The sequence below is a fragment of the Pseudophryne corroboree genome, chromosome 3 (assembly GCF_028390025.1).
Source record: "Pseudophryne corroboree isolate aPseCor3 chromosome 3, aPseCor3.hap2, whole genome shotgun sequence".
NCBI lineage: Eukaryota > Metazoa > Chordata > Amphibia > Anura > Myobatrachidae > Pseudophryne > Pseudophryne corroboree.
In genome coordinates this window covers 211,801,445-211,814,943 of record NC_086446.1, presented here as the reverse complement: position 1 = coordinate 211,814,943, position 13,499 = coordinate 211,801,445, and the positions used below count along the sequence as shown (strand labels likewise).

Here is a 13,499-nt window from a genome sequence, read left to right as displayed (position 1 = left end):
GCTGCGTGTGTCGTCACACAGTCGCCGCGGCCCGCCCTGCAAATGGTCTGGACATGCCTGCAATGTCTGGGCTGCGCCCCCCCCCCCCATGCCACGACGCTGGCTTCTAGATGTCATGTTGACGTCCCCTCCCACCCATCATTCGCAGATGTGAGATGCCGTCGCACGCGCAGTGTGGCTTCTGCACGGGTGCACACTGCAAATGGCTTCAGCATGTGAACACATCGTAGATGTGTTCCATCGCCCTGTGTCCAACACCCACACTGTATCCGACCAGCACTGTAACCTGATCAATAATTAACTGTGTCCCCCAAAGTATTCTGCACTCTACTATGCAGGTACGGAATGTTGTTTTTTGGTGACTGGGGAGATTTTGGGGAGCTGCTCGACAAAAATGCTGATTGATTAGCGCTTTTGGGCACAATGTGCCGGGCATCAGTGACCCGGGGCCCCCAGGAGGGAGGTACAGACTAGGCACTGAGAAAATGTATGTGCTGGGGGCATGTGCACTTGTGTAGGGGGCATCAATGTCTGCTGTTGCTATTTTACACATTCAGGGGTTCCAGGTTTTTTTTTCTTTGCTGTTATGCAATACATTTCTAATTTCTAAAACATTTTTAAACAGAAATTCTGCCTTGTGTTTGTGCCGCTGCTCTGTTGCTTAGTTAGCCAGCCAGGTGTGCTGGTGAACAATATTGTGAGCTGTGAGGTGGTCAACACTGACTGGGATTGAGTGGAAATGAATGATATTGAGATTAATAATAATTATAAGAACAAAAACAAAAACTCGGGTTTTCCCGCCTGACTCGGAAACCAGAACGATGCAAAACGTCATCATCCTGCTGCCGGATTCTCGCGGGGTTTGGATTCCATATAAGGACCCGCACGTCGCCGACATTTTCACTCCAGTCTCGGAGAGTGTCCACTGTCCTCAGTGTCTGTGTGGGCGGGAAAGTAGGGTGGCGATTCCAGTGCTGTCTTGTGCTGCTCATTCCAGTGTAGTGTCTTATGCTGCATTAGTCAAGCCAGTCACAGTGTTGGTGTCCTCTGCTGCTATATGTCCCCAGTGCTGCTGTATAAGTCCCTTTCAGTGGTGCTGTGTTGTCCTGCATTAGACCAGGAGTAGTGTCTTGAGCAGCATCAGACCAGTGACCAGTCACAGTGGTGGTGTCCTCTGCTGCCATATATCCAGTGTTACTGCCGTATAATTCCCGTGATACTGGCATATAATTCCAGTGATACTGGCGTATAATTCCAGTGATACTGGCGTATAATTCCAGTGATATTGCCGTATAATTCCAGTGATATTGCTGCATAATTCCTGTGATACTGGCATATAATTCCAGTGATACTGGCATATAATTCCCATGATACTGCCGTATAATTCCAGTGATATTGCTGTATAATTCCTGTGATATTGCCGTATAATTCCCATGATACTGCCATATAATTCCAGTGATATTGCTGTATAATTCCTGTGATACTGGCGTATAATTCAAGTGATACTGGCGTATAATTCCAGTGATATTGGCGTATAATTCCAGTGGTACTGACATATAAATCCAGTCCAGTGGTACTGCCGTATAAATCCAGTGGTACTAGTGTATAAATCCAGTGATCCTGCCGTATAATTCCAGATAAATGCATATAATTCCATATAAATCCAGTCCAGTGGTGCTGCCATATAAATAAATTCAGTGGTGCTGTCCTGTGCTGTATATTATTTACTCCAAATAAAGGGGTTATTAATATTTAATCCAAATAATTTTCACAGGGTTTGCCCTGTGTGGTGTAGAGGTACGCTCTCCTGTACAGCATATTGTTATATAACTCCAGAAAAATAATGGAGAACAAAAATTTGGAGGATAAAATAGGGAATGATCAAGAACCACATCCTCCTTGTGCTGAAGCTGCCAAGGCCGATGCCCAATGTGATAGTAGAGGGCATGTAAAATAAAAAAAAAGACCCCAAAAAATAAATTTAAATGGTCTAAGAGAGAAACGTAAACTTACCAATATGCCATTTACGACATGGAGTGGCAAGGAACGGCTAAGGCCCTGGCCTATATTCATGATTAGTGGTTCAGCTTCACATGATGATGGAAGCCCTCATCCTCCCGTAAGAAAAACGAAGAGTTAAACTGAAAAAAGCACAGAAAAGAACAGTGCGTTCTGAGATGGTATCACAAATCGCCAAGGAGAGTCCAAGTGTGTCGGCGGTTGCGATGCCTGACCTTCCCAACACTGGACGGGAAGAGGTGGCTGCTTCCACCATTTGCACACCCCCTGCAAGCACTGGAAGGAGCACCCACAGTCCAGTTTCTGATATTCAAATTGAAGATGTCACTGTTGAAGTACTCCAGGATGAGGATATGGGTGTTGCTGGCGAGGAGGAGAAAGTTGATGATGAGGATTCTGATGGTGATGTGGTTTGTTTACATGAGGCACCGGGTGTGACACCTGTTGTCCGTGGAATGAAGAAGCCCGTTGTGATGCCTGGGCAAAATACCAAAAAAGCCACCTCTTCGGTCTGGAATTATTTCTCCCCAAATCCAGACAACAGGTTTCAAGCTGTGTGTTGCCTTTATCAATCTGTAATAAGTAGGGGTAAGGATGTTAACCACCTAGGAACATCCGCCCTTATACGTCACCTGCAGCGCATTCATCAGAAGTCAGTGTCAAGTTGTAAAAATTTAGGTAAGAGCGTAAGCAGTCCACTGACATCTAAATCTCTTCTTCCTCTTGTAGCCAAGCTCCTGCAAGCCACACCACCAACTCCCTCAACGTCAACTTCCTCCACAGTCAGGAACATCAGTAGTCCTGCAGGCCATGTCACTGTCAAGACTGAGGAGTCCTCTCCTAACCGGGATTCCTCCGGAGGATCCTTGAGTGGTATGCCTGCTGTTACTGCCGCTGCTGTTGTTACTGCTGGGAGTCGATCGTCATCCTAGAGGGGAATTCGGAAGACCACTTGTAATACTTCAACTAAGCAATTGACTGTCCAACAGTCCTTTGTGAGTAAGATGAAATATGACAGCAGTCATCCTTTTGCAAAGCGGATAACTGAGGCCTTGACAGCTATGTTGGTGTTAGACGTACATTCGGTATCCGCCATTAGTTCAGTGGGACTTAGAAAATTGTTTGCGGCACTGTGTCCCCGGTATCAAATCCCATCTAGGTTCCACTTCACTAGGCAGGCGATACCGAGAATGTACAGAGACATCAGAAAAAGTGTCCTCCGCGCCCGACAAAATGCAGTTGTACCCACGGTCCACTAAACCACGGACGTGTGGACAAGTGGAACAGGGCAGACTAAGGACTATATGACTGTGACAGCCTACTGGGTAGATGTATGGCCTCCCGCAACAACAACAGCAGTGGCACCAGTAGCAACATCTTGCAAACGCCAACTTGTTCCTAGGCAGGCTACGCTATGTATCACTGCTTTCCATAAGAGGCACACCGCTAACAACCTCTTACGGAAACTGAGGGACATCATCGCACAATGGCTTACCCCAATTAGACTCTCCTATGGATTTGTGATATTGGACAACGCCATCAATATTGTGCGTGCATTACATCTGGGCAAATTCCAGCACGTCTAATGTTTTGCACATACAATTAATTTGATGGTGCAGAATTTTTTGAAAAATGACAGGGGCGTGCAGGAGATGCTGTCGGTGACCCCAAAAATTGCAGGCCACTTTCGGCATTCAGCCACCGCGTGCCGAAGATGGGAGCACCAGCAAACACTCTTGAACCTGCCCTGCCATCACCTGAAGCAAGATGTGGTAACGAGGTGGAATTCAACCCTCTATATGCTTCAGAGGATGGAGAAGCAGCAAAAGGCCATTCAAGCCTATACATCCACCTATGATATAGGCAAAGGAGGGGTAATGCACCTGACTCAAGGGCAGTGGAGAATGATTTCCGTCTTGTGCAAGGTTCTCCAACCCTTCGAATTTGCCACACGTGAAGTCAGTTCAGACATTGCCAGCTTGAGTCAGGTCATTCCCCTCATAAGGCTTTTGCAGAAGCAGCTGGAGAAATTTAAGGAGGAGATAAGACGGAGTGATTCCGCAAAGTATTTGGGACTTGTGGATGGAGCCCTTCATTTGCTTTGCCAGGATTCAAGGGTGGTCAATCTGTTGAAATCAAAGCACTACATTTTGGCCACCGTGCTCGATCCTAGCTTTAAAGCCTACATTGTATCTCTCTTTCCGGCAGACACAAGTTTGCAGGGGTTCAAAGACCTGCTGGTGAGAAAATTGTCAACAGCTCCTCCTTCACTTTCTCCAGCAACTGGGGCTGTGAGGAAAAGGATAAGTTTTCCTAGCCCACCCGCTGGCGGTGATGCAGGGCAGTCAGGAGCGAGTTCTGACATCTGGTCTGGACTGAAGGACCTGCCAACGATTACTGACGTGTACTTTCACTGCATATGATTTTGTCACCATTGAAAGAATGGTGGACGATTATATGAGTGACAGCATCCAAGTAGGCATGTCAGACAGTCCGTACGTATACTGCAGGAAAAAGAGGCAATTTGGATGCCCTTGCACAAACTGGCTTTATTTTACCTAAGTTGCACCCCTTCCGGTGTGTACTCCGAAAGAGTGTTTAGTGCAGCCGGTAACCTTGTCAGCGATCGGCGTAAGAGGTTATTTCACAAAATGTGGAGATGATGTTCATCAAAATGAATTATAAATTTATCCGGGAAAACCTTGACCAGCAATTGCCTCCAGAAAGTACACATGGACCCTGTGATGGTGGATTCCAGTGGGGACGAATTAATACTTTGTTAGGAGGAGGAGGAGGATGTACACAGTGAAAGGGGTGGGGAATTGGAGGATGAGGTCGACATCTTGCCTCTGTAGAGCCAGTTTGCGCAAGGTGAGATTGATTGCTTCTTTTTTGGTGGGGCCCAAACAAACAAGTCATTTCAGCCACAGTCGTGTGGCAGACCCTGTCACTGAAATGATTGGTTTGTTAAAGTGTGCATGTCCTGTTTAACATAAGGGTGGGTTAGGGCCCAAGGACAATTCCATCTTGCACCTCTTTTTCTTTTGTGCACCATGTGCTGTTTGGGGTCTAGTTTTTGAATAGTGCCATCCTGTCTGCAACTGCAGTGCCACTCCTAGATGGGCCAGGTGTTTGTGCCACACACTTGTGTCGCTTAGCTTAGTTATCCAGCAACCTCACTGCACCTTTTTTCTTATTTGTATCATGTGCTGTTTGGGCCTAGTTTTTGAATAGTGCCATCCTGTCTGCAACTGCAGTGCCACTCCCAGATGGGCTAGGTGTTTTTGCCGCACACTTGTATCGCTTAGCTTAGTCACCCAGCCACCTCGGTGCAACCTTTTGGCCTAAAAACAATATTGTGAGGTGTGAGGTGTTCAGAATAGACTGGAAATGAGTGGAAATGAATGCTATTGAGGTTAATAATACTGTAGGAGCAGAATTACCCCCAAATTCTGTGATTTTAGCTGGTTTTATTTTTTTATTTTCAAAAATCATCCAGATCCAAAACCAAAACCAAAACACGAAACGGTGGCTTTTGCAAAACCAAGCCAAAACCAAAATACGAGCTGGGAATTAGAACCAAAACCAAAACACAAAACATGAAAATTGCCCACCGCACATCTCTAAATTTTAGCTGTTTTTATGATTTGTCCGATAAAAAATGACAGATCCAAAACCAAAACCCACAAGGGTGGATTTGGCAAAACCAATACAGATCCAAAACTCGAAGGAGGTACAAATCCAAAACCCTAAACCCAAGATTTGGGTCTTTGGGTCTTGTATCCCTAGTAAAATCACCCCATCTGGTTCAGTCAGGTGCTAGTTATAGCAAAACAGGGGGCACCTCACACCAGTTTTCCCCCCTATTTTCCAATACCAGAACAGGCTCAGTGGTCCAAGGCTGGCTATTCATTTTGGGGAAACTCCACACAATATTTGGATGAAAAAAAATCTGCAAAAATAACTGAAAAACATCTGTAATGTAACGGTGCAGATTGGTTATGGGGAATTTTTAAATCTGGAAATTTGTAATTGCTGGTGTATGGGGGCCTATAGATGCCAAGATCTTTTGGGCAGGGCAAACTTTACCCTTTTCTTATTCATGTTACTTGTCATGTGTTTCTAGCCAGTGCACAACACTATGTAATATTTTGACACTTTATAAAAAATATATAATTTGTGATATTGGGCCGTATGTAATGCAATGCGAGACGGCCAGAGCTCTGAGAATTCATCTGAACTCATACGTTTTTTTAAAGCAGCAATCATTTACAAGGCAAAACTCGGTTGGTTTTGCCATGTAAATGAATGCCTTTAAAAAAAAAAAAAAGTATGAATTCGTCTGGAATCTCGGAGCTCTGCCCTTCTCGCACTGCAGTACATCTGGCCCATGGTGTGCTGTGAATCTGGGCATCTGTTCAGCCTCAACAGAACTTCTAAGCCTTGTGCAATGTATTTGATACCTTCACTTTTAGGTAACATTAACACAAAACAAAAATAACAGTAGCTCTGTAGCGATATAGTTATGATTTGATTCAAAGTACTTACCAGTTAAAAGTCCAGAAAACACAGTGGATCTGCCAGCTTGTGACATTGTCCAATAATTATTTAGGAATTTATCTTTCAGTAGGCTCCCTTCAAGTCTCCTGCATAGCAAATGAAAATATCAGTTGAGTGAGTGATATTATATTATACTAGCTGAAGTATCCGGCATTGCCCAAGTTTAAATTTTCCAGTTATTAAGACATCAATGAGTTGGATGTAACCGTCAATATATTAAAAATAATTAGTAGATTAGTAGCTCCCCCCCCCCAAAGTGAATGCCCAGTGTTGGTTTTGTTTTTGGGGTGTCACCAGTAGCCCTGATCCCCGGCTTTTCTTTCAGTTCAGTTTTATAATCACTTTCTCATTGCAAGATGGGTTTAAATTACAATGTTACTTCGGTTATCAATGTTGCTATTCCAAGGCTTTTGGGCATACAACATATTTTGTCTTCCCACCTCCATTTCTGTCAGTTATTTTAGTTCATTGAATTCTGGTTATTTCTGTCAGTTATTACAGTTCATTAAAGTTTCCATCCAAATCCATCCAATGGCAGGCCCAGAACAGGCTCCCTGTGTAAAAAGGAAGTTTGACTGGGACCCCAGCCCCCTAGTATGTCTTCTGGAATCCAATTTTAATGCTTTGTAACATTTTATTTCAAATCCCTCCAGTGGAAGGCCCAGAACAGGCTCCCTTTGTCAAAGTTCTGCCCAGCATATAGCAATGGGAGGTCTGCTGGGACCCCAACCTCCTTCGGATATTAATGTTGCTATTACAAGGCTTTTGGTAACACAACATTTTTTGTCTTCCTACCTCTATTTCGGTCAGTTATTTTAGTTCATTTATTTATGGCTATTTCAGTCACTTATTTCAGGTAAGACTTACATTATGTGCTGGAGTCTCAGTTTGTTGCACACTTTGGAAAGCAGCAACTTAGAATGTTCAGTGTCCATAAACTTCAGGCCTGCTGATATGCTGTTGAGGTCCACCAGAGAACAATTAGCAGACAAGAGAGTCTCTGCTGCCATAAGCCGACACTTGTTATCATACTGTTGGTGCGTTTGATGAAAAATACATCTCAAGGTGTCCTTTACTTCCTATAATGATAACATTAATTATTTCTTCCTTGCACACATTGGAGGCAATTTGCACTTGATGTGCATCTCAAAATTCATTGGTTTTGCATCATTGCAAACTCCACTTTCAGGAGATGCCTTTGGAAAATGGTATATATAGCTGTTTGGAGAATCTAAAAATCTGCAGAGACATACATTGCAAAAGTGGAACTTCCTATCACTTTATTATTACAACCATAGACATAGCTACAGTAGATGCAGGGGGTGTGGCTGCTACAGGGCCCAGTTTGCCTCTGAACTCCAGGAGGGGGATCTTTCAGTATCTGGACTATAGGTCAAAAATGCCTAGGTCAACAGTTGATAGGTTGACCCTATTTGGTGGACATGCATTAGGTCAACATGGACAAAAGGACGACATGAACAAAAGGTCAACAGTGGAAAAGGTTGACATAGGCAAAAGGTCAACAGTTTCAAATGGTCTGCAAGGCAATGGTCAACAAACATATAGTCGACACATGTTTTGGGTTTTGGTTTTTTTTTCCGTTTTTTTTACTCTTTCCATCCTTGACTATCAATGTTGCAAATCATAACCTTCAGTAACGTTGTGTTGAGTGAGATACCGTGCCCAAAGTGAGGCGATCCCGCAAGGTGACGCATTTTTACAATTAGTAGTCCCAGATGGAAAAACTATCCACACTAACCTCAAAAATGCAAAAAGGTGTGTCGACCATTTTTGTGTTGACCATTGACATGTCAACCTATTGATCATGTCAACCTTTTGTCCATGTTGACCTTTTATAGGTCAATGTTTTGTCAATGTCAACCATATGGGGTCGACCTAGACATTGTCTAGGTCAGTGTGCTGCTGCACTGCAGACACATCTGCTCTCCTAGATGGGTGTGGTATGTATGACCGGCGGTCAGCATACCTCTGCCGGTATCCCGACAGCGGAATGCCGGCAGGGGTGGGGTAAGTGCAACAAGCCCCTGGAGGGCTCGTGGCGACCCCCACAAGTGTGAATAGACCCTGTTGGTCGGCATGCCGACCGTCGGGATTGTGAGGGGGCGGGATGTAGGGGGGAGGTATTGTGACCGGCGGTCTCCTGACTGCCGATTACATAACTACATTTCTTCCTGACCAGCTCAGTCTCGCCTAACTGATGCTGGGAGGAGGCATGGCTGTGCCGAGTATCTGAAGTGAGGAGAGATTGAGGCTGTTTTTATTAAAGGTGGCAATTTTGGAGCGCATGTTAAGAGTTTTATTACATACTGCTTGATGAAATGCACTTGTCTGCCACAGTGCAACATAAATGTACAATAGAGGTCCTATTAAAAGCACAGCTGGAGACTTGAGACTGCTAGCCGAATCCTGATGGAGATGAGGACCTGTGAGCCCAGAGTTCAACTTGTTAAAAAAAAAAAATGATAAAAATAATTAAAAAAATAGATATAAAAATATGCTTTCTACAAATAAAGCATTTGTTGGTGTGTTTCAAATGTAATTGCCCTTCTGAAATGGCAAAAACACATGGGATATTTCACCAGTACAGCTACCACCACAATACTAGTTGAATATGCAGTACTACTCCATGCAAAGCCTTTTTGCTCATTCACAAATTTGTACCTTAAAGTATTCCTATCAATAAAAGTACATATTAGATATCTTCCAGTATTTTTTTTTAAATCATGGCAGACAAAACAATCTGTTATGTTATCCTATTAATTATGTAAATCCTTCCAGAAAAACATGTATGTTCACTGTACAAATATTGTGCGGAAAATAGCTATATCCATAATGTCTTGCTTTATAGCCAGGCTCTGTACTGTACCTCAGTAGAAAAAATCTCTGCTGGGAAGCTTTGCAGAGCAGATAGTGCTGTGCTGCACACTACTCCTGTGTGCTCCTCTGCATACTGAACAAGAATGGGGATAGTTTCAGGCAGCTGAGCATTCTTCAAAGAGAGCAGGTATATTTTCATCTCCGTCTCATCTTCTGCATTATTCAGGCCTTCCAGAATTGTGGCCTTTGCAAGTTCAACATCCTGCAAAAATAAAGAGATGAAACAGAAACATGGATTCATTAGAGTCTAATACTTAAATCATTCTGCATGAAAGCGTGAAGATTTGCTGTTACTGTACAATGGTGTGCAAATTAATTGGGACACAGCATGTGTTTTTGTTGTGTTTTGTTGTATTCAAGAAAATACAAACAATTATTTGCATATTATTAATAATTAATACCACCCTTAACTTAATACCACACAATAACTTGTTTTACATGGGTTTTCCTTTTTCTATTTGTATAGATTTGATTTCCACTGGTCTTCTTGCAGGTTTTTTTTTTTTTTTATCACTTCTGGAAGTCTGCACTGCACTGCTAAAGAAACAATAAGCCCATCACTAGTACAGATCTCTCTCAGTAAGTTCTTGCTTGTTTTATTAGGTTAAATAATACTTTCTAATAATTTGTGAGATCTGGGTGTTGTTTATGTTCCCATCTGCATTTCCGCTTTTATTTTATGACACCGATCCAGTTTCGCAATACAGGTTGAGTATCCCTTATCCAAAATGCTTGGGACCAGAGGTATTTTGGATATCGGATTTTTCCGTATTTTGGAATAATTGCATACCATAATGAGATATCATGGTGATGGGACCTAAGTCTAAGCACAGAATGCATTTATGTTTCATATACACCTTATATACACAGCATGAAGTTAATTTTAGCCAATATTTTTAATATATTTGTGCACTAAACAAAGTGTGTCTACATTCACACAATTCATTTATGTTTCATATACACCTTATACACACAGCCTGAAGGTCATTTAATACAATATTTTTTATAACTTTGTGTATTAAACAAAGTAGGTGTACATTGAGCCATCAGAAAACAAAGGTTTCACTTTCTCACTCTCACGCAAAAAAGTCCGTATTTCGGAATATTCCGTATTTCGGAATATTTGGATATGGGATACTCAACCTGTATTTTAAGCAGTCTGGAAACACTAGATTTACTGACTTCAACTGTCAGCAATACCATCAGCAGTCATTAATGTGTGCTTTTATATACTGTAGCCTCCCATTTCAAAAGCACAAAAATGACCTGTATACCAATTTGCAAAAGAATTGAGGTGAAAGCCTTTATGTAATGATTGATTGAATTGCAAAGTTCCTTTTGTTCAATAGCAACAATCTATTTAAAATTCTAAAGTAAGTTCTAAAGAAAGCAGAAGCCAGTAAAAAGACTTTACTTCTTAATATAATTTAAAAAAATGAGTGTATGGTAAGAAAATTAAATAGGACTTTGAATGTCTTGTTTTTTTTTTTTTTTAAGGCTCCCAATCCTAAAAAGAATTTCATAACCTTCTATATACTCTGATAAAAACATTTATAAATATATGTGCATAACTTTTTGAAAAACATACAGTATTTGTTACTTGTACGGTAAGCATTTTACTGTATGAATGCTCACTGCGAGGAGCTACTTAGAGCCTACAATAAAAAAGATAGTAAAAAAAGGAAAATAGCTTTCACCCAAATGCAAAATAGCTTTCACCCAAATGAACGTACCGTATTTTTCGGACCACAAGACGCACCTGACCATAAGACGCACCTAGTTTTTAGAGTAGGAAAACTGGAAAAAAAATATTCTGAACCATTTCTGGTTTATCATCCTTGCGCTGCCTCCCTAGTTTTCACCAACCTCTAAGAGATATTTCTGTGTGATTTCTCAGACTCCTACAAGGATTCTGTACAGTGCAGCCTTCTGTCAGAGCCAGCATACAGAGACACACACACATCAGAGCCAGCATACACATAGACACACACACACACACACACACACACACACATACTGACAGTACCAGTGTTTCCCCGCGTCCAGGCTCTCAGCTAACGCTGCCGGAGGTGCACTCCTGAGGAGGGAGGAGGTGGGGGAGAGCGGGGGAGTCACATGATGCTGGCTCTGCTGCTGAGATGGGCTCTGAGATGCGGGCGCTCTGCGCTCTGCTGATGACGGCGTAGCAGCAGCAGCATCCAGGACCCGCCGCTACCTGCCGGCGCTACCAGCAAACACGTCTTATTCGCTCCATAAGACGCACATACTTTTTCCCCCACATTTTTGGGGAGAAAAAGTGCGTCTTATGGTCCGAAAAATACGGTATATAAAATATGGAAGCTTTTCAGTTAATATAATACACATATGCCAACAATACAAGTTATTAAGATGTAATATCTTTTGTATAAAATAAATGCACGACAAATGTGAAAACAAACCTTTTCTTCACAAAACTCCATCCTACACAACTTGCCAACAATTGCTCCAGTGATCACAATTCCTGTCTCCATAATAGCAGCATCTGCAACTTTCCCCATGAGTTTCCTCTAAAAAACACAAATTCATTTTAATACAATATTAGTTGACTTTGAAAATGCTTTATAAGATTAGAATTAAATGAATATACATAAAATTCACTGAATTACTGAGCTGAATAATGTTCTATAATTATCATTTATATTTATACTAAACTATATATGCCTACCATGCTGTTTCACTGAGGAGCTTGGCAAACTGAGTCGGCAGAGTCTGAATGACAGTTAGAAAGTTGGCATGCAGGAATGCACTTTGTGGATTGTCTGAATCATACCTGGAAGCAAGGCCAGTGATGTCAGAGTATCTGAAGTGCATGCACAATTAGCTTTTTGGCCTGGTATATCCAATTTTGGCATAGCCCTACATAAGTGAGAGGAGCTTGTGTCTGTAATAGCAACAGAGTGGCAGTGGAATTTGAACACTGTATGTTAATGCCATGGTTCATAATGTATAAGAATATAAAAATGTTGGGCTACTGCTCTATGTCATTGTTTATCAATAAGGGTTTTACAATTGAAGTGACTTCCATCAGAATCCTCCCATATAGATTATTATTGCTGCATGTGTATAATAGCTCATCTTCACTGAATCATATGCTGACTGTTTGGTGTATGTACTAAAAAAGCATACACTTCCACCATATTACCCCTCATGCTTCAGCCAGCTCTACCTCTATTACTTTCTGTCCTCAGGTCTCCATACACTTACTCACTCCTTATGTTATCTGTCTCCCCCTTACCCTTTGATTGTTAGCTCCTAGGAGCAGGGTCATCCTGCTTGCTGTTCGTACAGCTTTCCTCTCTTGCACATGGCCCACAGAGTGCACCACCTCACCATACCACCAAACCCCACTCACTTGTAGTCTTCACATCCAGTGTCGGATGAAGGCATGAAGGGCCCACCGGGGGAATGCAGTGATAGGTGCCCATACTTAAGGGTGTGGCCATCCTACAAAGGTTGTGTGGCCAGCCTCCACAGAGGCTTGAAATACACAATAGTCTACTGCAGTGTAATGCAACATATCTACCATGTACAATACAAATGGATAGTCTGGAACCTGATCCTTAGAGGAAGGAGTGGGCCCTCAGGCAGTGGGGCCTACCGATGGATTCCCTGGTACCCCTATGGGCCAGTCCAACCCTGTTCACGTCTCTTCTGCTGCTCTAAACCTATTAGATGCACACTCGCTTCTGGATACAGGTTATAACCTACTCCAATACTCCCTTGCACCCCTTGATTCCCAGCTGTGATGTGTACCGAGAACTGTGGTGTTAATTGTTACTTGTTTACTGTTATGTTCTGGTTACTGTATTGTCATTTTACCCTGTGCAGTCTTGTTGTCTGCCACATATACGTCGCTGCGGACCACTTGTGGGTAGGGGCATGGCCTCGCGAGTAGGGGGCGTGGTCTCGCAGCAAGCATCACAATTGTTAACCACGCCCCCATTTTCATCACTATGGGGGCATGGACAGTGCTCAGTGAGCTG

The 13,499-nt window shown here is 42.7% G+C and overlaps 1 protein-coding gene across 1 annotated transcript in view; it reads right to left on the bottom strand.

The window, feature by feature from the left end:
• Positions 1 to 13,499, bottom strand: part of LOC135055126 (microsomal triglyceride transfer protein-like) — a 294,511-nt gene that overhangs the window by 38,031 nt on the left and 242,981 nt on the right. Inside the window, exons 10-13 of the mRNA XM_063958806.1 lie at positions 11,916 to 12,023; positions 9,467 to 9,679; positions 7,447 to 7,658; positions 6,568 to 6,665 (exon numbers count right to left, since the gene is read on the bottom strand). Coding sequence (XP_063814876.1) covers positions 6,568 to 6,665; positions 7,447 to 7,658; positions 9,467 to 9,679; positions 11,916 to 12,023 — 631 coding nt within the window. The remainder of the gene's footprint in view (positions 1 to 6,567; positions 6,666 to 7,446; positions 7,659 to 9,466; positions 9,680 to 11,915; positions 12,024 to 13,499) is intronic.